This window comes from Lepidochelys kempii, chromosome 8 (genome assembly GCF_965140265.1).
Source record: "Lepidochelys kempii isolate rLepKem1 chromosome 8, rLepKem1.hap2, whole genome shotgun sequence".
NCBI lineage: Eukaryota > Metazoa > Chordata > Testudines > Cheloniidae > Lepidochelys > Lepidochelys kempii.
Genome location: NC_133263.1, coordinates 78,595,411 through 78,621,223, shown reverse-complemented (window position 1 = coordinate 78,621,223; position 25,813 = coordinate 78,595,411). Strand labels below are relative to the sequence as shown.

General features: G+C 42.0%; 1 protein-coding gene across 10 annotated transcripts in view; it reads right to left on the bottom strand.

Moving 5' to 3' along the window:
* The window catches only part of COL24A1 (collagen type XXIV alpha 1 chain), a 241,328-nt gene that overhangs the window by 41,346 nt on the left and 174,169 nt on the right, over nucleotides 1–25,813 (bottom strand). For 9 of the 10 annotated variants that reach the window (XR_012160423.1, XR_012160422.1, XM_073357181.1 and 6 more), the window contains 13 exons: nucleotides 24,102–24,155; nucleotides 22,006–22,059; nucleotides 21,738–21,791; nucleotides 17,301–17,354; nucleotides 16,528–16,635; nucleotides 12,803–12,856; nucleotides 12,075–12,182; nucleotides 10,398–10,451; nucleotides 9,509–9,562; nucleotides 8,108–8,164; nucleotides 5,270–5,323; nucleotides 4,375–4,428; nucleotides 4,196–4,249 (listed from right to left, as the gene is read on the bottom strand). Coding sequence is in view for 8 of the 10 variants with exons in the window: in XM_073357181.1 (XP_073213282.1) it covers nucleotides 4,196–4,249; nucleotides 4,375–4,428; nucleotides 5,270–5,323; nucleotides 8,108–8,164; nucleotides 9,509–9,562; nucleotides 10,398–10,451; nucleotides 12,075–12,182; nucleotides 12,803–12,856; nucleotides 16,528–16,635; nucleotides 17,301–17,354; nucleotides 21,738–21,791; nucleotides 22,006–22,059; nucleotides 24,102–24,155 (813 nt within the window). In the remaining 2 variants the exon portion in view is untranslated. The remainder of the gene's footprint in view (nucleotides 1–4,195; nucleotides 4,250–4,374; nucleotides 4,429–5,269; nucleotides 5,324–8,107; nucleotides 8,165–9,508; nucleotides 9,563–10,397; nucleotides 10,452–12,074; nucleotides 12,183–12,802; nucleotides 12,857–16,527; nucleotides 16,636–17,300; nucleotides 17,355–21,737; nucleotides 21,792–22,005; nucleotides 22,060–24,101; nucleotides 24,156–25,813) is intronic. The other variant, XM_073357176.1, reaches the window with a different exon arrangement.

Sequence of the window (25,813 nt, the reverse complement as noted above, 5' to 3'; positions counted from 1 at the left end):
TGTGTGATGGCTCTCCCCTCGTGGGGCCCCATGCTCCGGGACCTCCCGGAGGGTCGTCCGTGTCTGCTCAGGGGCTTTCGCTGGTGCAACAAATGGTTCACGCAGCGAAGACTTGCTCCGATATTACAGCAGAGGAGCTGGCTGATCTGGTCTCAGTTTGTCCGGTGACCTGGCAGGATGATGGCCAGGGCAACCAGGTTGCAAACTGGGTCAGTTTGCCTTACTCGGTGATCAGAGAGATAAAGAAAGCGATTCGCGAGTTCGGCCTGACTAGCACGTATGTACGTGGTCTCATTGAAGGGCTAGGTACTGGGTACACCCTGGTCCCTGAAGACTGGAAAGCGCTGTTGCGCATAATGCTGACACCCAGTCAGTATGTTATTTGGCTTAGTGAGAATCGGCAGATGGCGGAACGCCAAGCCCAGGTATATAGAGAGCAAGGTATCATTTATGAGCACTTGGCAGGGGAGGGCCAGTTTGCTACCGTTCAGATGCAGTCTCAACTCCCTCAGGCCGTCTTCCCCATTATTTCCACCTGCGCCCAGCATGCTTTCCGGAAGGTCCCGGATTCAGGCAAGCCTACCAAAAGCTTTGCCAGTATCCGTCAGGGTGCATCAGAGTCCTTTATGGATTTTACCAACAGATTGCAGGAGGCTATCCTCCAACAGGTGGATAGCCCTGCAGCAGCTCAGGAGATCCTGTTAAAGATGGCGGTTGAAAATGCAAACGAGGATTGCCGCCGTGCTCTCCAGGCGGCACAAGCCTCTGGAATTCTAGAGCTGTCAGACATGCTGCAGGCGTGCCAAAACATCGGAACCCAAGCACATAAAGCTGGAGTTCTGGCTGCCGCCCTGCGGAAAAGCAGGAAGGAGGGGAAGCGTTGTTACCGCTGTGGTAAGGAGGGTCACTTTCAGCGGGAGTGCTGCTCATCGACGGCGCCTGCTCACCCCTCAAAGAAATGCCCCAAGTGTTGGAAGGGCTATCACTGGGCTAATCAGTGTCGTAGCGGGTCGGGAAAGCGCACGACGGGTTACCCCCGAACCCAGGGCCAAACGGGGATGTTTCCCACTCAGACAACTGTTCCTCTGCTTTAAAATCTGTAGACTCCATGAGGGCGGCGACTGCCGGAAGTGCAGGGCTTGATTTGATTATGCAGGAGGACGCTGATTTTCGGTTGCCAGGGGAGGTTTGCGCCATACCTACCCAGGTGACGGGACCTCTCCCTGACGGATTTGTGGGTCTGGTTCTCCCTTGCTCACACGCTGGGAAACAGGTTTTTTTTGTCATCCCGGGGATCATTGACGCCGATTACACTGGCGTTATTAAGGTTCAGGTGTGGACCCATCTTCCGCAGTTGCTCCCGCGTGGACGGTCAATTGCACAATTGATTTTAGTCCCCTATCAGGTGCCAGCCGCGGAGGATTGAGCCTGGGGCGGAGGCAGCTTTGGATCAACGCTGCCTCAGTTGCTGTCTCACAACACGTCCTTTCCACTTGTTGCTCTAACAATGTCAGTCCGCCCCTCGAAACCTCAGTTAACACTTCTCTTAAATAATGTTCCTTTTACAGGATTGGTGGACACTGGAGCTGACGTTACGGTGATTCGTGATCCGGAGTGGCCGGTCAGTTGGCCAACAGTTCCTTCTAAAGAGTTGTGGGGGATCGGGGGTAGCAAACCCGGGCGCCAAAGTTTGTCTTGGGTCACGGTCTCTAAACCAGGAGGCCGTGCCCTTGCTACGATCCGTCCTTTTGTGCTCCCTGTCCACCTCAATATTTGGGGCCGTGACTTACTTACAAAGCTGGACACCACCCTCAATATTAATATATAATGGCCCGAAATCCTCCCTCATCCACCTTGCCATCCGCATTACCATTGGTATGGCAATCCTTAGAGCCCATATGGATTGACCAGTGGCCCCTCCCCCTAGAAAAGCTGAAAGCGCTTCTTTCACTTGTACAACAATATTTGCATGCACAGCGCTTGGAGAGCTTTACTAGTCCTTGGAACTAGCTGCTGTTATTTTGGCCTTTCAACTTTTCGCTGATTGTCCCTTTAATTTGATTGTGGACACACATTATGTTTATCAGGTAATTGATCATTTACCACTTGCCCTCATTACAACAATGTCACCTGTGCACGTGTGGTCAACTGCACTAGTACAAAGGTGCCCTTAGGCTGTTGGCAAATTTCTCAACCCTTTTTAAATTGTTCCCATGCCGTGAATGTTTCATACAATTATGGCCATATCATCCTACCATCCGGGTGGTTTTTTACCTGCGGCTCACGCACCTTTAGTTATATTCCCACGAATTTAAGCGATGGCACCCTTTGCTGCCTCAGCAGAATGACACTCATTTTGCCTTTTGGCGGTCAAAAGCGCAGTAAAAGGGCTACACCCCTTTCAGAAGATTGTGTCGCAGATATCAATCTTCTCAGCCACTCTGAGTATACCGCCTTAGCGGTCTCTATTGTTGGGGTCCCCGGGCTTGCCACTTATACAGCAAGAACTTTAAATGCGCTGGCGTGTTTTGCGGCAAAGGCAATTAATACAACATCCCAGGCAATTGCCCTACTTAATACAGAGCAACACGAATTAAGGGATGCAATTTTGGATAACAGAGCAGCCATTGATTTTCTGCTCTTGAAACATCATTTAGGCTGTTCCACGTTGCGGCATATGTGTTGTTTTAATTTAACTGATAATAGTCGTTCCATAGAAACTAGACTGGCCGAACTGGCCAATCTTACGGCACACATACGCCAAGATCTGGGGTTTGAGGGCTTTTGGAATTGGCTTACAGGTTGGCTGCCCTCTTTAGGGTGGCTGCGACAACTTTTTGGTTATACTGTATTTGTGATTGCTGGGCTTATTTTTTGCTGCTGCTGTGTACAGTGTATTCCCTCTTTGTTAAGACTTTGTAGAGACCCGCCCTGGCAGGCTCCCCGAGTTATGTCCTTGTCTGTCCGGGAGTTAAATCGCTTGTAAAAGCAAATTGATGGCTACCATGAGATGGCCGAGCACAAATAAACAAAAAAGGGGGGGGGGGATGAAGGGTTCATGTAGAGTTCATGCACCTGAAAACATTCAGGGCACACCCTGACTGTTGTGTAGGAGCGGTGCACACACTGCTCCGTCTAAGGACATGGACCATGGGAAGTCACTCAGAGGACATGAACTGTGGGAAGCTTCCTTGGACTGGGCTCAAGGCCTGAGAACAAGGATTGTAGTAGATAGAGGCTGGTAAATAAGAATATTAATCAAAGTTATAATTTTTCCTTTGTTGATGCCTTTTGTGGTCGGGGTATGTAATGCGCAGGGGGGAGAGAAATAAAAGAGAGGTGGAAAAGCTGACAGCGGCAATCCTGTCAGCAAACCAGCCTGCTTGCTTGCCTAAAGCCATGTCCTGTCTTGTATTGAACCGCAACAGGGGTGACATTTTCTCTACCCTCTAACCCTAACCCCAGCCTACTCCAACTCAGCCAGTGAAATGCATGCTAAGGGATGTAGAAGTGGGCATACTCCTCCGGCACATCCTGGGAGCTTCAGAACACATTGTGCTCTGGAGTGGTGAAACTCTTCACTGTCTCCAACTCAGAGTGGTGCCTTAAAGGAAGTGTTGTAACTTAGGTGAATACAAATTAACAGTTCCTAAAATATTTTGAAATATAAATATGTTGTAATAAAATATGGCAAAAAGAGACGTACATCAAGTAATTAGGGCTAAAAATCAACCAACTCCAAAATCAGTTGGCATCTTGAATCTGGCCTAATTTGAAATCTTCTATAGAGAAAAGTCTAGTGAGCACAGGGAATTCTTCGGAGAAATACAAATGAAGTGTACCTAATTTGACTGCGACTCTGTTCAAGTCACACAAGTGGACAACTATCCTATCCATCTCTGTATGGTTTTAGGTAGCAATCAGGTCCATTGGGTTTGTGTTTGTAAGGACTTAACAAGGTGTAGAGTGTCAATAAGTGGCAGGAAGTCATAAGACTTTATGTTAAAATAGAACATGAAGACAAATACCACAGTCATCTTTCAGCGCAACAGCTATAAATCATATTTTGTTCTTGAAAGGAGCCTTATGATTTAAAAACTTCACTTTGTCTTCTATGGACAATAATGGTTGTTACAATTGCAAACACAAAAGAATTACAATAAAGTGGAGTTTTCTTTTTTTTTTTTCCACCTACTTCTGATCCTCTCTCTCCCTTTGGTCCTTGTTCTCCCAATTCACCTTGTTCACCCTTTAGAAAGAACAGAAAAAACATAAGCAAACAACAATTGGCCATTAAGGTAGGAGAGAAATAAATTATTTTCAATAACAAATACAGAAGCACAATACATACAGCTAACTGCCTGGAACACTTACTGGAGGCCCTTGTTGTCCAGTTGCTCCTCTTAGACCTGGAAGCCCTGTGTGACCCTAGAAACAGAAAACATAAATATCACTGCAGAGATAACTCTGATGAGCTGATCATTTTCTTCTGAAGCCCACTCCTGGGAGGGGCTGCGGATATATCTACATTGCAAAATAACCCGCGGTAGCAAGTCTCAGAGCCTGGGTCAACTGATTTGGGCTCACACGATGGGGCTAAAAATAGCACTGTAAATGGTCCTGCTCAGGCTGGAGCCAGGCTCTGAAACCTGACAAAGGGAGCGGGGACCCACTGCCCAAGTCAGTTAACCCAACTTCTGACACTCGCTGCCATGGGTGATTTCTTGCACTGTAGATGTACCCTGAAAATCCTCAATTCCACTGAGGTAAATGGAATTCAGGCTGTTCAGCGCCTCATGGAATCAAGCCCTTCGTGACCCTTTCTTCGTGACAATCCCTACTCCACACTCACCATGGGAGGGAATTATACATTGTTTAAACTTTTCTGCTTTCTTGAGAGATTGGCTCATACTTGGTTTATTGCTTTATTATAGGTCTGATCTGTTTTTTGTGTGTAAGATCTTTCTGTCAGGGACTGCATCTTTTTGTTTTGCTGACTCCACAACAGTAGCAATTGTAATTGAGTGTTTGTTATAGTGAGGTTACAGCATATTTGTAGGAAAACTGCATAAAACATACACATAATTATTAGAATGAGAGTTACAAAATAATAGTGTTTGCAATTCCAGACAAATTTATTAGTTTATTCAATACAGTATAAATTTACACTAAGAACTAATCAATACAGGTGAAGCATCAGCACATTCACGTGCGCGCGCGAGAAAACAGCAATTTTGTTTTACTGCTTTACAAAGCAAGTGGTATTTACCTTGAATCCCTCATCACCAGGTTCCCCTCTATCTCCACGTTCACCACTAGGACCCTAGAGAGACAACCAAAGAGCAGAGTTTAATGGCTGATTAAAATACTGCTGCAGTAACAATACATCTGGGCCTTTCCTTCAGAACAAACCACCCAGCTGTGAGGTTACCAAAATCTACATACTGTCAAATTAGAAAATCAGCTAAGTTCACAGAATAAAAATGAACTATTTCTAAAACAAATATGTATTACATTAAGACGTGCAACACCTCACCGTCAAAAATATATTGTAAATGAAGACCCCAGTCCAAGTTTCTAACCTCCCACAGCTGCAAATCTGGAATAATTCTATTGACATCCAAGGAATCTCTCCATATTTACACCCATGTAAGTAAGATCAGAATGTGACCCTAACTTTTTTTTTTAATTTGAAGGGATTATTTGATTCAAATTGCAGAAGATTATAGGAAGGTGCCATTACCATGATTAATATGTAAAGAAAACAAATGACAGGGACCACTAGGTACAGATGGATCCTTTTTTATAATGAACCTGCCTATAGTGAAACTGTTTATGAGAGGAAATCCTCAATCCCTTAGCGAAGCCTGCATGAAGAGGTTTTGTGTATGAGAACTGTACAGAAGATAGGGGAGGCAGGGAAGCCTCTCATTTAATCCAGAGGCAGGGCCCTGTGAATGATGGTGCTGCTACGATTGCATCCCATCACCTGCAGTAGAAGCTGCAGCTTGCTGACTTCAAGGAAAAGTCTCAACTCCCAGATCTGCAAGGTGCTGGGTCCCCCCTGGGAAGCGTTAAGTGCTTTAATGCTCATTGCAGTCAATGAACCAAATTCTGCATCCACTGAAGTTGATGAGTTCAGGATCTTACCCAGTGGAGGTAAGGGGGCTCAGTACCTTCCTGAAGGCACTCAGCATCTAGGTGGATGGAGATTTTAATAGGGAACAGCTTCCCACCCTCCCCCAGTATTTGAAATAAAAGCATTAAGAAAGAAAATATTGCTTTACTTCAAGGTTACCAGGGGATCATCAGGCACAGTGGATCTTCAAAGTTTATGAACTGATCCAGTGGCCATCTGTATTACATGCTCATCACCATGGTATCTGATGCCAGGTCCCTACTTCTCTCCTGTGCTCTAACATTTCTGCAGAGACCGCTGCTGTAGAGCTCAGCTCCATGGCATGCATGGGATTGTGGAATCCCCCTCCGTTGCCTCTCCTCTCTTCTGTGTTTCCATTGGGCTTTGGGCCTCCTGAAGCAGCTTCCCAGCGGAAACACACATGTTTCCTCTGCATACAACTTTTGCTTCAGTTAGCACGGCAGAATCAACACAGCTATGGGCGAGTGAACTAGGTTCTTTTCTCTCTCAGGCATCTTCATGAAAATTGTTCGCTAAGTTCCCTCTGGGGGTCCAAATTCTGTTTTCATTTACATCTTCTCATTCCATTGCCTTCAAATTCTGCTTTTTTGGGGTAGCAAAGGTCTAAATAATAAGGGGAGAATCTGAAGCCAAGGGGGCTGCATAAGTATAACTGAGGACAGAAGCTGGCCTGAATTAAAAAAATACTTAAGGTTATGGGAGAGTTTTATTTGGCATGCTCCTCGTTGATGTAGATAGTTGTAGGTAGTACTCACACCCTTTTAATAAACAAATCATAGAATCATAGAATAACAGAGTTGGAAGGGACGTCTGGAGGCCATCTAGTCCAACCCCCTGCCCAGAGCAGGACCAATCCCAACTAAATCATCCCAGCCAGGGCTTTGTCAAGCCTGACCTTAAAAGCTTCTAAGGAAGGGGATTCCACCACCTCCCTAGGTAATGCATTCCAGTGTTTCACCACCCTCCTAGTGAAAAAGTTTTTCCTAATATCCAACCTAAACCTCCCCCACTGCAACTTGAGACCATTACTCCTTGTCCTGTCATCTGCTATCACTGAGAATAGTCTAGATCCATCCTCTTTGGATCCACCTTTCAGGTAGTTAAAAGCAGTTATCAAATCCCTCCTCATTCTTCTCTTCCATAGACTAAACAATCCCAGTTCCCTCAGCCTCTCCTCATAAGTCATGTGTTCCAGTCCCCTAATCATTTTTGTTGCCCTCCGCTGGATGTTTTCCAATTTTTCCACATCCTTCTTGTAGTGTGGGGCCCAAAACTGGACACAGTACTCCACATGAGGCCTCACCAATGTTGAATAGAGGGTAAGGATCACATCCCTCGATCTGCTGGCTATGCCCCTACTTATACACCCCAAAATGCCATTGGCTTTCTTGGCAACAAGGGCACACTGTCAACTCATATCCAGCTTCCCGTCCACTGTCACCCCTAGGTCCTTCTCTGCAGAACTGCTGCCTAGCCATTCGGTCCTTAGTCTGTAGCGGTGCATTGGACTCTTCCGTCCTAAGTGCAGGACTCTGCACTTGTCCTTGTTGAGCCAAATCATCATAGCAGCTCACCCTCGCACAGTTGCATTGCTAACAGGAATGAAAAGACACTTATACTGGGTAACTAAAACAACAGATAACTATTTGGAATAAATACGGGGATCAAATTCTGTTCTCAGACATGTTGATCTAAATGAAAAGTCATCTCATTAGGATAATTTAACAGAGGGTGCAGATCTGCTGAATAAGAAGGTGCCATTTTTGGACAGCCACTTTGTACAGTAAAACAATGTGTTCAGTTTTGTTTCTAAAGACACTGGTTCTGCACCTTTTTATGACAAAGTGACCCTAAACTTCTGAAGCAACTGTATAACTTGTGGAAACTCCATTTACTGCCTCTCGTCTTGAATCACTAAAATAATTTTTTTGAGAAAGAAAGACCTACTGGTTCACCTATGGGCCCAGGTGGTCCCAGTACTGTGTTGTCTTCGCCTGGGTAACCCTAAAAGGAAAATAATTATTAAAAATATTTATTCCTGGTAATGAAAATCTATTTATTCAAGTATTTATTTAATATTAAACTGAAATAAACATTTCATACAGTGTACATACATGCAAATATGGATTATATACACATTTATACCAATTGGTGGTAGTGACTACTATACTTAAGGCTGCAGAAAACCCACCGCTTTTACATGCATCTCACTTTCAAAAATATTTGCATTTTGGGCTGAAAAATTACATACTTGCTTTCTTAACAAAAAGAAATCTGAACAAAATCCCATTTTAGTTAATGGACAGTGAAAAAAGGACACTCCTGCCAGTGTTAAAAAAAGGCTAACTACTCCTAATCCAATAGGTGTAGAGGAAACACTGTTAATCATACTGAGTATCATAATAATTGTATAGGTTAATTTTATGATGTTTTAAATGTCACACTACTACCCACACCAACAGATAAAACATTCTCTGCTCCAGTAACATATTGCCCTTAAAGACCAAGGGCCAGATTTTCTTAGGTGTTTAGGCATCCACAGATCCAGAGAGGTGCCTTGTAGGATTTTCAATACAGCTAAGCAGGTTAGGAACCTAACTCCCACTGGCAACTAATAATCATGAAGTCAATCTACTTAGATGCCTTTGAAAATTCCACCAGGCACCTATCAGCATCTTTAGGAGCCTAAACACCTTTGAAAATCTGGTCCTAATAGGTTACTCTGCAAGGCCTTGATCCTACAAGCTCATCTGCATGGGTGGATCTGTGTACCTGTCTGACACCCCATTGCCTTCAGTGAACATAAGGGTCTGCCTGCAGGATCAAGGCCTAAAAGAATCAGAGTGAATCTATAACATTGGGTCCTGATCTTGGAATCACTTTCTACCATGCATAGGCCCTGATCCACCAAAGCACTTAAGCATGTATTTGACTTTAAAGTCAAGTCAATGGAAATTCTCACATGCTTAAAGTTAAGCACAATGTTTAAGTACTTTGCTGGATCCACGTTGCTTACTACTGTAATCACACCCAGGGAAGGCAATGGTGCTGTCTGGTCATGCAGAAAATGATTGAAGAACTAGGACCTTATGTTTTAGAAACTGAAACATTTCATTATTCTAATTCTTAACTTTATCTTCCTATAATTTGTTTCCGCAGGTTTACATTTTTGCTCACACTGCATCACAACAGCCGAGGTGTCATCCTTTTTCCTTTTGATGGCTTTGGATAAACAAAGGCTGTGAAAACTGTCTTTTGAGAAATGCTTTGATAAGCTATGAATGTACCACAACATTTCCACCCTTTACAATCACTGGGACTGTAAACAACAAGAACTAGTTTCCGTACCTTCTCTCCTTTGGGTCCTGGAGGACCAGGTGATCCTGGCTGACCTTGATGACCCTAAAAAAATCCCAAACAACTAAATACAAAATGTTATATATTGCTCAGATTAGCACTTTCTGCTGTATGGTAAATTGAATAGTGACATTTCAGACAAATTATGGGCCCAGTCTGGAAATTTGTTGCAGGCGGGTAGACCTCTGTGTGTGCAATCACAGAGGCCCATGGACTTCAGTGGGGCTCTGTTGAAACAAAGGGGGCCAAGTGTGGTTCCTAGTGCAGGATCAGGGCCTTAGTTTGCAATTAATATTTGAAGACAAAGATTTAATTATTATTCCAGTAGGTGACAGCAGGAATCCATCTACACTTTGCATCATTACATCAGTTTGGAAGAAAATGATTATTTTTTGACATAGGCCACAAAAAATTAATGTCCTTCTTCTAATCTTGTTAAGTCTAAAAACTACAGGTTCTCTTATTGAAAGGGGAAATGCCTGTCCAATCAGCAGGCAATGGGTAAGTTTGTAGGAGCTCTCTTCTACCATCATTACCCTACATAAGTAGTCCTGTCTATGGGAGCAGTCCTATTGAGTGCAGTGGTTGAGAGCAAGGGTTTCAAGATTGGGCCTCATGTGCGTAAGAAATAATTGCCACTGAAACTTTATTATTTATCAATCCATCCATCAAGATTAAACTTATTTATTAAAAATCAGTTTTCATATAAAAATATCTGGTGTGGCAGTCACCTAGTTGGATATTTACACATTCTTTATACAGTTGACCTCCAATTATGAGAGATTGTTTAAAATATATTGTAATCACAAAATTATATATCAGCTATAAATACTGACATACACACACACACACACGCACATTAATTTAGTAATAAGCTCACCATGTAACCTGGAATTCCTGGCTCTCCTTCAGGTCCCATTACTCCTAAATGTCCCTGTTAAACAGAATAATCAGCGATAAAGAAACTAATTGCTTGGCTCTTGAGTAATGGTTTCATCTTTGTCCAGAGGTTGTGTATGCAGGCATGAATACCATTACTGAGCATTAGAGGGAATACAAGAAATCTGTACAAAACCAGGGTTGTCAACTTTCTAATTGCAGAAAACCGAACATCCTTGCTCCGCCCCTTGCCCCTTCCCTTCCCTGAGGCCCCACCCCCTGATCACTCCATCCCCCCTCCCTCTGGTGCTCACTCTCCCCAACCCTCACTCACTCGCTCATTTTCACAGGACTGGGGCAGGGGCTTGGGGTGCGGGAGAAGGCTCCGGGCTGGGGCTGAGGGGTTTGGAGTGCGTGGGGGACTCTGGGCTGAGGCAAGGGGTTGGGGTATAGGAGGGTGTATGGGCTCTTGGGTGGGGCAAAAAAGGAGGGGTTCAGGGTGCAGGAGGGGGCTCTGGGCTGAGGCACAGGGTTGCGGTGTGGGAGGGGTGCGGGCTCTGGGCTGGGGCCAGGGGTGAGGGGTTTGGGGTGCAGGAGGGGGCTCTGGGCTGGGAACGAGGGACTGTAGTGCAGGAGGGGATTCCAAGCTGGAGCAGGGGGTTGGGATGCGGGAGGGGGTGCAGGTTCCAGGAGGCAGTTTGGGTGTGGGAGGGAGCTCAGGGCTGGGGCAGGGATTTGGAGTGCGGGCTCCAGGTGGCGCTTACCTCAGATGGCTCCCTGGAAGCAGCAGCATGTCCCCCCCTCCAGCTCTGCATGCTGCCCATCTGCAGGTGCCGCTCCTGTAGCTCCCATTGACCATGGTTCCTGGCCAATGGGAGCTGCAGAGCTAGCACTTGGGTTGGGGGCAGCGCGCAGAGCCCCCTTTGACTGCGCCTCTGCCTAGGGGCCACAGGGACATGTTGCTGCTTCTAGGGAGCTGCACAGGGCCAGGGCACTCAGAGAGCCTGCCTTAGCCCTGCTGTGCCACCAACTGGATTTTTAACGGCCCAGTTAGCAGTGCTGACCGGAGCTGCCAGGATCACTTTTCGATAGGGTGTTCTGGTTGAAAACAAGACACCTGGCAGTCCTTGTACAAATAGTGCCTTATCCAAAGCCCATTGAAGATGATGGAAAGACACCTATTTCAGAATAGGGGGTGAATTTAAAAATATGACTTTAATCACAGACACAAGGGCGCTTGTATCAGAAAATCCCACTTACAAGGAACAGACTTTGTTTTTGGAGTATCTGAGAATAAACTGTGTTCAAAGCTAAAAACCATTCCCCCACTGATAGTATTGTTTGTTTACATCTCATATTATCTTTGGTCTAAAAATGTTTTAAGGTGCTCAGTTATAAACATCCTTCTTTATTATATTCAGCAGATGATTCCTGAACTGCTTAGTCTAGGCCAGGATTCAGGGTAACCCTGTGTGATGACAATAGACAGTGTTGATTGTATTAGCTATTCTAGGAACGACACAGACAGAGAGAAATGCAGGGTCTATCTGTGTCCAGCAGCCTCAATAAAAATTACCTTTTAAATTCACGACAAGCAAGACTTGTCTCTTCCCTTCTATGAGACTCCATGCCCCTAAACTGTAAATACATGACTCCATAAAAAATATATTGTACTGACCAATAGACCTCTAGTTCCTCTTGCGCCGTTAGGACCAAATTCTCCAGGTTGGCCAGCTTCACCTGTGGCTCCAATCTCTCCTGGGGGTCCTAGCTGCCCCTTTCCCCCCTGTTGGTGTTATTTTATGGAAAGAATTAAGACATTTACATTAAAATTAAATATCAGTTTATACCTCAGCAGAAGAATATCATTCGGTAAGGTATTATTTTTAAACACACAATTTGCTTTTAACTGTAGTTTTAAAATCTGAGACTCTAGGACATGCAGTGAGGAGTATTTCATTAACAAGCATGATGGTTTGTTAGTAATTTATTTCTATATTAGCTAAACTTAATGTTTTATGCTACACTAGTGATGGGCTCAACCTGCAAAATCCAGAGCCACATTTTGATGCAAACTTCCCTTAAGGAACTTGGATCTGATGTTCTATTTTGGGACCTTACCTACCTACCTACCTACAACAGATCCCATTGCTGTGCTAGTGATAGAAAATTATTTGCCCAACCGCAGGGCAAAGTATGAGATGAAGTACATGGGGACTTGATTCCTCTTATGCCTGGGGTTTCCTGGCTCATCACATGAGCCTAATGATACAAGTGGCACAAAAATTTATGGTATCTTCTGCGGCTCTGGATCCTTCAACACCAAGTGATTAAGAGGAATTATTTTGTAATAGAAATTCAAGGCTCACATAGAAAGGAAAGTAGGAAAGCTGAAAACGACATTACCTTTCTTCCTGGACGACCTGTTTGACCTGGATTTCCTGGTGTTCCTTCAGATCCCTGTGGAGGGAGGGAGAAACAGATACTGAGAAGGCTCTGAGAACATGTTTAAATTGCACTCCAGATTGGATAATCTCTGCAAGGCCTTTGAAAATTAGAGATGTAGGTGGAAAAATCTAATTAACCTTGGCCTTAAGTTAGCATGAGTGTTAGAATGAAGTAAGCATCAGAGCACGTTTATCAAACAAGTGAAAAGGCACCAAAACCAGCCAAACAGAATATATTCATGGAGGAATAAAAGTCATTTTGTCTTCAAGCCAAACACTGCATCTAGTGAAATATGATATGCAGACAGTGGAAAACTGACTGTGGATCCCAAGGTTCCTTCTGTAGAGGGAGCCCTAGTGAGAGCAGTAAGGCCCATGCAGGGCTCACCGCAGGTCTGAGGCCTAAACCAGTAAGCAGCAAGCAACATGGTCCACAGTTCATTGCTGTCAACCACCCAGTAATCCAGGTGCAGGGCCCACCGAGCAGGAGATGAATATCAGGTCCATGTTGTCCCTGCTATTCAAGTTACATCACAATATGAGTAAACCGGGGAGGGGGTATGCCAGGCTGTTACTGGGAGTCTTATGATTCCAAATGAGCCAGAGTGCTCAACAATTGATGCTGACTTTCAGGGGGGAGAGAAGAAGTGTAGGGTTTCTTTTTCTGGAGGGGAGAAAGATATTTTGGTGAATTCAGGATCAATGCAGGTTAAACCCATCTCCTACTTTATAATCCTCCTCTTTGATTAGATATGGCCCCAAAGCAAAACTATTGGTTAAAACATCACTGAATTTTGAGGAAATTCATTTCCTGGTCTAGAGCTGAACTTTGGAGCTTGTCCATATGCCCATAATGAGGCCAAACCAAAACGCAAGGTCCAAACACTCTCAACCTTTGAGACCTTTAAGGAAGAAGGAAAGTAGTTTACTATAATGGCCTTTGAAACATGTGAAGGAGCAGAAGCCAGAAAAAGCTTCAGTTAATGAACAGCTAACCACCTGATTAATCTTGTTTTTGATGCACAATAAGACTTTGATGATGAGATTTGCTGTATAAAATTGTAATTTTATAAAATGAAGATGTCCTGAAGCTGGGTAGTTTATTGACCATTTCAATATATCAAGTCGGGAAAACAGAAAGCATTCAAAGTGTTCTGAGTTCTTCTGATATTTGTAGCAAGGAGAAGAAAATATCCAGCATGGCACTGCTGATCTCCAGATTTATGCAAAGTTAGTAGGGCTGAAAATCAACAAAGAGGAAACTAAAACCATGAGAATCAACATCAGGGACCATAGATCTTGAACTCTTGTCCACAGGGCTCTGTGGAGCTAGCAAGTTCCAACCTGCCACCCAGGGACCACCTAATTGTTTTCAGAATAGGAGCTGAACTCAGACAGAGAACTCAGTCCCTGGACCTGATTGGCAGAACGCTGGGGACCTTGATTGGTGCCTTGTGCTTCCCGTTCCTGCAGTCTGACTCTGGTTATCAATCTGTGGTTCTGCTCTCAAGTTTGTCTCCAGCTTCTGGTCTCCTGGTACCCTGACTACCTGCTTCCTGACATTCAATTCTCAGTTTTCCCTCTGGGCGGTCTTGGATTCTGACCTCCGGGTGGCTGACCTGGCCTGACTCCTGCTTTGACTACTAGGTCAGACCATCCATGTCCCGGTTATGACAATCAGCTTTAATTCCCTCTGGGGACTCTACCTGTGGTATTGCCTCACTGCATGCCTCCAACATCCCTGATCAAGCCAAGGGCTCAATTTAGCCCCAAACTTTTTATTTTTGAAAAATATAAGAAGCTTGTTCAATTAGTGATTTCAGTGTTTCCCCTAATGCATTACATAAAATCTTAAAGCATTTGACTCTCTGGGATTGCATATCTCAGGGGACTAGATCGTGGGGTAAAAAATATAATATGCTCCTTTCTCAGTTTGTGAGACTGTTTCTTTAAGGAGCCAAGAATAAGCAGTATATTGCAGAGGTCCACCAGAAGAGTTTAAAGTTGAAGACAGTTGGAATGCCTGAGCTTCCAAAGAAGAGAAGAGTTCTCAAGAAAATGCAAATAGAGACAGGTGAACCCAGCTACCCAAATTCAGCAAAGGAATGTTATAAGTACTTATGCTTCTAAGTAATTGATTTTACAAAGTCCAGTATTCAATCCAGATTTGAATAGAAACGCTAAAAAATTATCCAGAATCTTGAAACTCTCAGAACTATCTCAACTGCAGGTTCAAGACATGCCTCAGGCGTATGATTCCAATTTCAACCACGACCAACTGATTACTCATTTTCAACTGTTGGAAGCTAACTGTCAGTTTACAGAAAGATCAGTGAAGTCAGTTCAGAGATACCTCACTATTCTAAACCAAATCAAATTTCCTCTGTTTTCAAAGCGATGACATTGATAAATGATTTTGGTGACATCAGTAACTAATGATGTATACGAGCGAGTCCCAGAATAAGCTGTAGCTTTCATTTGATCAGATGGACTCAAGATAAGCGTTATTTGTGTTCTCCTCCTTTGAGGGAAGGGGAACATAACAGCAGGCAGAGGGAGAGGATGGCTGAGGCCTTCTCTCTAATCTATGTGAATAAGAATATTAAAGTCCCTTGTCCATGCACACGGTCTGTGTCTAGACTCTAAAAAAGGTACTTTTTGTAGAGTTACTTTGAAATTGCCTCCCTTCCCTCCGTTAAGCAGAATCTGGGGAAAGCGAATTAACAGAAATTCGGCTCAGGGGAGCTCATTCTAATGAGTTTTCCATTTCTAGGCCAGTTGTTCAGCACAGTCTAAAAGTTCTTTTAATCTGACAGCTGTTCTGTGGTTTCTCTAGAATAAGTTATTGCTTTCACTCTGGTTTCTAGTGAATACAGGTGCCCACGTGATGATTGGTACCAAGTGACACTATTGATATTCTCAGCAGAAAAGCTAAGTGTTGATTGGGGATGGTGGCTGAGCTGACCTGTCATTCCTACAGGTGGTCTTTCAAAGAGAGGGTTGAGGCACATAGCTGAGGCAGAATAGGGGACACTTGCTGGTGTCTGTGGAGCAACTCTTTTGTACATTGAGAGAGCACCTTTCCCCCTACAAGCTGTCACTCTTTACAAGTGCTAAATTCTTTTGCAGAACTTTTTAAAGAAAAGTTTTAAGCCTTATGATTCATTGTTATAAAAGGACTTGTAGCTAAAACCTGGTTACACTTTAAAGCCTGAAGCCTCGGCATTTATAAAGGTTGCAGATTGTTTTTATTTATTCAGCACTAGGTGCTTTATAGACCAAAAAATGGCAACTTTCTACCTCAAGAAACTTACAATCTAGACAATAAAACATTACACAATCAAAGGATGACAATAAGGACCCAGGTAGGGGGAAGAGGAGGACAATGTGTATAGCATGAAAGGTCATGACATAACATTTACGGCTATGTATGTAACTTGTCTGAAGTAGGAGACTTTAAATTATATGTTGCACAGGATCTGGGTGATTGTTCCAGGCATAAGGGAGTGATAGTGAGGAGTGAAAAATCTGCCAAAAGGTTCCACATTTAAAAAATGACCAACATGTTTCTCTTCTTATCCATGCATCAAGCCATGAAAAGTTATATGGAGGTGGTGAGCTCATTCAAAGGAGATATTTCTTTTTGCAAGAAGTAACACCCATCTTGGTTGAAATTATACTTACTGGAATACCCATTATGCCAGGTTCACCAGTGGGGCCTGTAATTCCTGGAATTCCGGTCTCTCCTTTTTCACCACCCTCTCCTGGAAGCCCTTGGTCTCCAGGGATCCCCTAAAATACAGCAGAAGAATAAATCAAGTCTAAAAAGAATTAAACTGTTATATTGAACGATGTTACACAAGAATTCTCTGCTTATTTTTGGCCCTGATCTAAAGCAAATGGGATCTTTCCACTGACTTCCAAAAGGTTTTTGGATCAGGCCCCCAGTTACGGTGAAATGCTTTTTATCCAGTTCAAATTGCCCTCATAATGCCAGATTTTTGCCTGAGTCCTATGCAACTGCACAATTCTTTGGAGGCCTCACAAAATCTTCCTTCCTTTGTGTCCATTGCACGGAATAGTTTCAGTCTTTGTACTCATTTGAAAGCAAGGACTGTGAGTGGCTTAGCACTTGGTCACTTTTGGTTGGCTATGTAAAGAATGACATGTTGCACCCTCTTAAGGGTCACAGTCATTGTGCTCCCCCAGGCACTGGGGTTGTGGCAGGAAGCATTGTGCCTCCCTAAGTGCCCTTTCCCAGATTTCTTACTGGGATGGTCCACAGGATCCATAAATAGTAAGGCAATAGCTTTACTGCAATATACAACCCTTAGTTATTTTACATTAAGTGCATCATCAGGCTTGTGAAATACAGACAAGAAAAACTGGACTTAGGTTCTTAATTAGGTAAGTAAAACCAGGAATATTTCACATCTATTAAGAAAAATGAAGACTACCTTTGAGCCATCTTTCCCTTGAACACCATCTTCTCCTGGGGATCCTGGTTCACCCTAATTTTGAGAAGAAATGAAACAAAGTTACTACCACTTCCAAATCTCTGAAGGAGCTCTCTTTATTGGGTCAGAGTTGCCTGGGAAGAATTTGTGCTGTTTAGCATTACATGCATTTTCGAACTGAAATCAACAGATTTTTTTTAGACAAATTTTTTGTTGCTGGGATTCTTTATTTTTTTGTCTTCATTAGAATGTAAGAATGGCCATACTGGGTCAGACCAATGGTCCATCTAGCCCAGTATCCTGTGTTCTGACAGTGGCAGGTACCAGATGCTTCAGAAGGAATGAACAGAGCAGGGCAATAACTAAGTGATCCATCCTATCATCCAGTCCCAGCTTCTTGCAATCAGAAGTTTAGGGACATCTGAAGCATGGGATTACGTCCCTGACCTTCTTGGCTAATAGCCATTGATGGAGTTATGCTCCACAAAATTATCTAATTCTTTTTTGAACCCAGTTATACTTTTGGCCTTCCCAACATGCCCTGGCAAGTAGTTCCACAGGTTGACTGCGTGTTGTGTGAAGAACTTCCTTTATGTCTGTTTTAAACCCACTGCCTATTAAGTTAATTGCTTGATCCCTAGTTTGTGTGTTATGTGAAGGGGTGAATAACACTTTCTCATTCACTTTCTCCTCACCCGGCATGATTTTACAGACTATCATAGTCATCTTCTTTTTAAGTTGCTCAGTCCCAGTCCTTTTTCTCTATCTCTGTGTATGGAAGCTGTTATTATGTCTAATAACTTTTGTTACCCTTCTCTGTGCTTTCTCACATTCTAAGATCTTTTCTGAGGTGGGGCAACCAGAACTGCACGCAGTATTCCAGGTGTAGGCGTGCCATGGATTTATATAGTGGGTTTATAATATTTTCTGTCTTCTATCTATCCCTTTCCTAATAGTTCCTAATATTGTGCTTTTTTGACTGCCACTTCCCATTGAGTGGATGTTTTCAGAGAACTAGCCACAATGACTCCAAGATCTCTTTCTCGAGAGGTAACAACTATGCAGTTGTTCATTACCTTAGGGAATAAAACTCAGAAGTCTGTAAATCTGAAATGCAGTAAGGTATAGGTCAGGACTCCTACAGTTACAACACTGTGAAATTTCAGATTTAAATATCTGAAATCATGAAATTTACAATTTTTAAAATCTTATGATCATGATATTGACCAAAATGGACCATGAATTTGGTAGGTCCCCATTACTAGCTCAGTTATATATATCGCTCAAGATCAACACTGTCCATGAAAAAATCATCACTTACCAACAGTTACAATACCAGGGTATTTTAGGTTCTGCAATATTTGTCTTTATTAGGGTCTGATCCTGAGAGAGACTGAGCACTCATAACTTTGCCTTCACAGCAAATTGCAGGTGTACTGCACCGTAGGAAATAACTTTGTGGTATCTGAAATACAGTGGTGTGATAAGTGTTGACTTTTTAATGCTGAGTTTACTTTTCTCCAAGGATCAGCAGAATCTTGGAACCTACTTCACTTGGGATTTTCTAGTCTAAAGGAAGAAAACGGGGTGTTGATGAATTGATGGAATGTACAATTACATTCTAAAGTTTAAGTTAGAAAGGGTCTTGCTTATATTCTTGTCAAAATCTTTCTAGAGAAAATCTGTCACAAACTATATCACAGCTTCACCACGTTTTTTGAAAAGTCCCAGGGATCAACCAAACAGAGAAAGAGGACCAAGGCTGGGGAAGAACAGGATTAACAGACACAAAGACCTAACCTAATCTAAGTGAAAATTTATTGGACATGCAGAGAAAAATCTCTAGCCACTGGAAACTAACTCGAAATGGAAAGACAAGGGTAGGCAAAGTGGTTCTACACTCAAAAGACAAAAAAGAAAGGCAAAAAATGCAATAACTCCGTAACAGGTAAAAAATAAAACACTTTGCACAAGTTAGAAAATTGAAAAACATTAAAAATAACTAAATAGCTCTCACAATTGATACATTCTTAAAACTGCTCCCTCTCCCATATCAGACCCACCTCATGTGCTGATACTTGGACAGTCCAATGTTTAAGACTACATTAGGCATTGTTGTTTTTCCTTATCAACAAAAGGATTTTTCTTTGGACTGATATTGTGTGTTTCACTGCATGCCTCTGTGTGTATGTATGTTATGTATCTATCTAGAAGTAGTAATAATACTTAGCATTCATTGAATATATTAAGCAGAAGTGCTTAATGACTTCTTTGTTACAGTTTTCACTGAGAAGGTTGGTGGTGATTGGACATACTGACATAGTGAATGCCAGTGAAAATGAGTTTGGATCAGAAGAGGCTAAAATAAGGAAAGAACAATTTAAAAATTACTTAGACAAATTAGATGTCTTCAAGTCACCAGGGCCTCATGAAATGCATCCTAGAATACTCAAGATGCTGACTGAGGAGATATCTGAGCAATTAGCAATTATCTTTGAAAAGTCATGGAAGACTCGAGAGATTCCAGAAGACTGGAAAAGGGCAAATATAGTGCCAATCTATAAAAAGGGAAATAAGGACAACATGGGGAATTACAGACCAGTCAGCTTAACTTCTGTACCTGGAAAGATAATGGAGCAAATAATCAAGCAATCAATTTGCAAACATCTAGAAGATAATAAGGTGATAAGTGACAGTTAGCATGGATTTGTCAAGAACAAATCGTTTCAAACCAACCTGATAACTTTCTTTGACAGGGTAACAAGCCTTGTGGATAGGAGGGAAGCCGTAGACGTGGTATATCTTGACTTTAATAAAGCTTTTGATACTGTCTCGCATGACCTTCTCATAAACAAACTAGAGAAATACCACTTAGATGGAGCTACTGTAAGATGGATGCAAAACTGGTTGGAAAACCATTCCCAGAGAGTAGTTAGCAGTGGTTCACAGTCATGCTGGAAGGGCATAACAAGTGGGGTCCCACAGGGATCAGTTCTGGGTCTGGTTCTGTTCAATATCCTCATCAACGCTTTAGATAATGGCATAGTGAGTACACTTATAGTTTGCGGCTGATACCAAGCTGCGAGGGGTTGCAAGTGCTTTGGAGGATAGGATTAAAATTCAAAATGATCTGGACAAACTGGAGAAATGGTCTGAAGTAAATAGGATGAAATTCAGTAAGGACAAATGCAAAGTTCTCCACTTAGGAAGGAACAATCAGTTGCACACATACAAAATGGGAAATGACTACCTAGGAAGGAGTACTGTACTATGGAAAGGGATCTGTGGGTCATAGTGGACCACAAGCTAAATATGAGTCAACAGTGTAATGCTGTTGCAAAAAAAGCGAACATCCTTCTGGGATGTCTTAGCAGGAGTGTTGCAAGCAAGACATGAGAAGTCATTCTTCCACTCTGTTCCATGCTGATTAGGCCTCAACTGGAGTATTGTGTCCAGTTCTGGGAACCACGTTTCAGGAAGGATGTGAACAAACTGGAGAGAATCCAGAGAAGAGTGACATAAACAATTAAAGGTCTAGAAAACATGATCTATGAGGGAACACTGAAAAAAATGGGTTTGTTTAGTCTGGGAAAGAGAACACTGAGGGGGGACATGATAACAGTTTTCAAGTACGTAAAAGGTTATTACTAGGAGGAGGGAGAAAAACTGTTTTTCTTAACCTCTGAGGATAGGACAAGAAGCAATAGGCTTAAATTGCAGCAAGGGAGGTTTAGGTTGGACATTAGGAAAAACTTCCTAACTGTCAGGGTGGTTAAGCACTGGAACAAATTGCCTAGGGAGGCTGTGGAATCTCCATCATTGGGGATTTTTAAGAGCAGGTTTGGAGAACACCTGTCAGGGATGGTCTAGATAATACTTAGTCCTGCCATGAGTGCAGGGGACTGGACTAGATGACCTCTCAAGGTCTCTTCTAGTCCTATGATTCTATGATTATCATCTTCAAAGAATTTTTACAAACATTCAACGCCCCTCAAAAGTTGGTAAGCTGATGGGGAATCTGAGGCAAAGAGAGGTTAAGTGACTTGGAAAGTGTGTCAATATCAGAGCTAGGCTTAGAACTCAGGAGTTCTTGACTCCCAGTCCTGTGCTTAGACCACCTCACTCTCAGTGACACCAGATACTTCATGAATATATTTTTAAAAATCCAGTCTTTACTCATTTTAATTAAAATGCTTTGAGAAAATCATGTTCTTAACCTTATTGTCATTTCCACAAATTAAACCCACTCTCAGATATTTTAGTATGATAATTTATGCTCTTTTTAATTAACCTGTTACAGTGTTGCCAGTATTATTTTTAAATGGATCAAAGACACATTTTATTCAATTTCTCTCACATATAGAGGTCATTCAACTTGACATTTCTGAAATTCAAAACATTCTCCTTTTTGGAAACAGAATCATATTTTTCACCCACCCTTAAACCTTGTTCTCCTGTTTCTCCAGCATTGCCAGCAGGTCCGATGTCTCCCTGGAATATGCGATATGAAAATTAAACTATTAAACTGCTGGGAACAAATTGTCTCTACTGAGGATGAGGATTACTGATGATGATGGGTATTCTTTGACATTTTCTTTCTTATTGCTTAATTGCCCAATAAGCTAAATCAACAACAGAGAGTTGATTTGCTTTTACTTAATTCAGCGAAGAATGCAACATGGAAGAAAACAATCCCACCATCTACCTTTGCACCTGGTTCTCCTTGCAGGCCAGGCTCTCCCTCAGGGCCAGGAGGTCCCTATATGGTACAGAAGCTACTGTTACACATTGTCACCAAGAATGGTTTTACAACTATCAAATAAAACAGTAAAGATCCAAACACAAAAACAATGTGATGCACTAGGACAGTTACATGACTGAAAAACAAAAGGAAGTTGTGTTCTTTGGCCTAGCCTGAGACATGCGGTGTCAAGGGAGAATGCAGTATGGTAGAGGTTCAGGAATACACCACAGACTCAACAGAATCGTTAATCCCATATCCTTCATAATGAAACACATGTAGTATAAGCACAACTCTATATTTTGCAACCTTGTTCCCAGATACCGACTTACAATTCCAGCAGTTTTTACACCACGAGCCAAATGCATGTTTAGGAGGATCTATGGGTAGGTCCACAACCTACAGAGTTATTGGCACCAGATTGTTTCTTTCAGAGTTTAAATTTTAATAGTAATAAAAATAATAATACAAAACAGATCAGAAGGGCATGTTTATGGGTGTTTGACAAAGAACATTTTTTTTTGAATGAGCCAAATGTAATTAGTTGTGAATGAGCTCACTCCTCAGCTACTTCATTGCAAATGTGGCTAATAGCTCCTCTCATGTTTCTTTCAAAGAGATATTAAAAAACCCAAAACCAAACTCCCAAAACAGGACCACAAGCAAAGTAGAGAACTGCATGCCATTGCTTTTTCATGCACCACTAGGAAGTGATATAATGACTTGAAGAGTCGTTATCAGTGGTTTGCTGTGAAACTGGGAGGCTGTATCTTGTGGAGTCTCGCAGTGGCCTGTTGTGGGTGCGCTACTATTCACTAATTTTTAATGCATGACTTAGAGAATGGAGTGGAGAGTATACTGATAAAACTTGTGAGGACACCCAGCTGACAGGGATTACAAGCACTTTGGAGGGTAGTTTATAATTCAAAATGACCTTGATAAATTGGAAAGTTGGTCTGAAATATAAAAGAGGAAATTCAATAAAGACAAGTGCAAAGTACTACACTTAGAAAAGAAAAATAAAATGCACAAATACAAAATAGGGAATAACTGGCTAGGCAACAGTACTGGATCACAAATTGATTATGAGCCAATAATGTGACACAGTTGCAAAAAAGTCAATATCTTTCTGGGGTGTATTAACAGGAGTATGATATGTAAGACACAGGAAGTAACAGTTCCACTGTACTCAGCACTGGTAAGGCCTCAGTTGGAGTGTTGTGCTCAGTTTTGGGCACCATATTTTATGATATGGACAATTTGAGAGAGGCTAGAGGAGAGCAACACAAATAATAAAAGGTTTAGAAAACCTGTTCTATGAGGGAAAGTTAAAAAAACTTGGCATATTTAGAATTGAGAAAAGATGACTAAGGGGGCCTTGATAACGGTCTTCAAATATATTAAGGGCTGTTATGATGAGGATGATGATCAACTGTTCTCCATGTCCACAGAAGGTTGGACAAGAAGTAATGGGCTTAATCTGCAGAGAGAGAGATTTAGCTTAGATATTCTGAAAAGCTTTCTAACTATAAGGATAGTTAAGCACTTGGAACAGGTTACGAAGGGAGGATGTGGCATCCCTGTTATTGGAGGTTTTAAAGAACAGGTTAGACAAACATCTGTCAGTGATGGTCTATGTGTACCTGGTCCTGCCTCAGCAGGGGGGGATGGACTAGATGTCCATGGAGTCCCTTACAGCTCTTAAAATTCTAGTTGAAAACCCCCAGCCCTGGATAGGTGAAAACTGATTAACTGCAAAGGGAATGGTGTTGCTTCTGGGAAAGTGCTGCATTCAACAATGTACCATTGTCCTTCCAGATGAAGATACCCTGAGATTAGGTTTGCAGAAGCCACTGGCATCATTACATCCTTTTTTTCTTTCAAATTATTGTTTGCAACAGCCATAAGCAATGGAGAATCTCTTAATTACACATGATATTCAAGTTCACTGTAGGTAACAGAAATATAGTTTTTGAATACATTAATAAGGTACATTCTGTGGCTTAAGTTTCTGTTGAAATTTATTATAAATAAATAAAGACAAAGCATAAAAAACTCACCTCAAAACCCATTTCTCCTATAGGGCCAGCATCACCTTTTTGTCCTCTTGGGCCCTAGCATTAAACAAAATCTTCTGTATGTATAATTCAGTTATATTTAGGAAATACATAATATTAACCATATAATATAATAGACTATTTAAATGTATCATGTTTAACTGCCAGCTGGCATAATCAAGTATATCTTATTTTGCTTCATCACTGTGTTTCCTTCCAAATTCTGTGACTGATGTTAGTCCCTGTAAGAGCACATTGTTAACAGCAGTGAAGACTTCATTGCCTCTCTTGACATAGTCTAAAAGTAGATTTCAGAAGGATAGCACTGGTCTCTCTTCTCTTGAACCAGAAGAGAATTCTAATCTAAACTATATTCTTCTCTTGATTAATGGAGACTTTGTTTAATTAAGACTTATTTAATTCTTTGTCTGGTTTGTTTTGCAGAAAAGCCTACAGTCTGGTATGGAATTAACTGAAAACAACTCCTGTATGTTTCATTTTATGGATTTAACAATGTTTACACAGGACAGTCACTGAGGTGTAAGGGACTGCAGACTGGAGCCTTTCTGGCAGTTTCAGTAAGTAACTATACTATGAAGCAGTGTTCTTGTAAGCCAATATATTATAAGTAAAGACACTGTAACATCTAAGGGAAATGCATTTCTAAAGCAGTGTGCGTGAACTAAGTGTACAACTCCAGTTATCCATACTATGTAACAGTGAGATTTGTGTGCCTAACTTTCAATTAGAGTTAGCTTCTAGACATCTAAGAACTCCACCCCTTGGCCCAAACTCTATAATAGGACAAACCAAAACCCCGGATGTAGTCATCCCTGATCTCTGGGGACATTCAGAATCAGATCCAGACCTGAACACTGTGGTCTGGACCCATCTATATTTTAAAGAAACCCCTTCAATGCTAAAGTAAACAAGATTTTTGGTGCTACATCTATGTGTGCAATATAAGCCTTCCAAGCAGCTAATTTCTCTGTACACCTTCTCAGGACATGGATTGCGCATGTGGTCTTGCTGTTCCTGTTGACTTGCTAGTATTAATAAAAGCAGCCTTTTCCTCTTTTCTGGCACCGGAGCTAATTAGATATTGCTGGGAAGATTTCAACAGCGGTATCCTTAAATTACTCGGCAATGTCATTTAAGTACAATCAACAACTAAGAACTGCAATGAATACACTATTAGGGATCTATCCAGGCTGAACCAGGATTGCCTTGGTTTTGGCTTGCAGCACCTCCGTAGTCTTCCTCAGCTTTACTGTTATAAAGCTTAAGTCTGATTTAGGAGCCAAACATCTCCCCATATTCCCACGGAGCTCAGACTGCTGGCTTGGCAATATACCACTCCCGTGGAACACCAGAAGCCAAACAAATCCAGGAACATTTTGAATAATGCTGAGACCGCTTTCATTTCTAATCAAAAGACAGTTTGTAACCAATTACTGTACTAACAGATGTCTGACACTTAGGTGAAATGAATCCTTTACTTTACATTAAACAAACTAAATTAAATTGCTAAACAAACTTAACAATTTAAGGATTTTTCTCTAAAAATATTTCCTTACTTTTTGCAGAGAAGCCAGTGACAGGGCCTCTGAAGCTACCTTACATGCAGCAACTCACTGACTGAGGAAGAAGGCAGACTGCTTGGATAAATCCTCAGAAAAAAACATTTTATTTTGCAATATCCTGTGTCATTTACT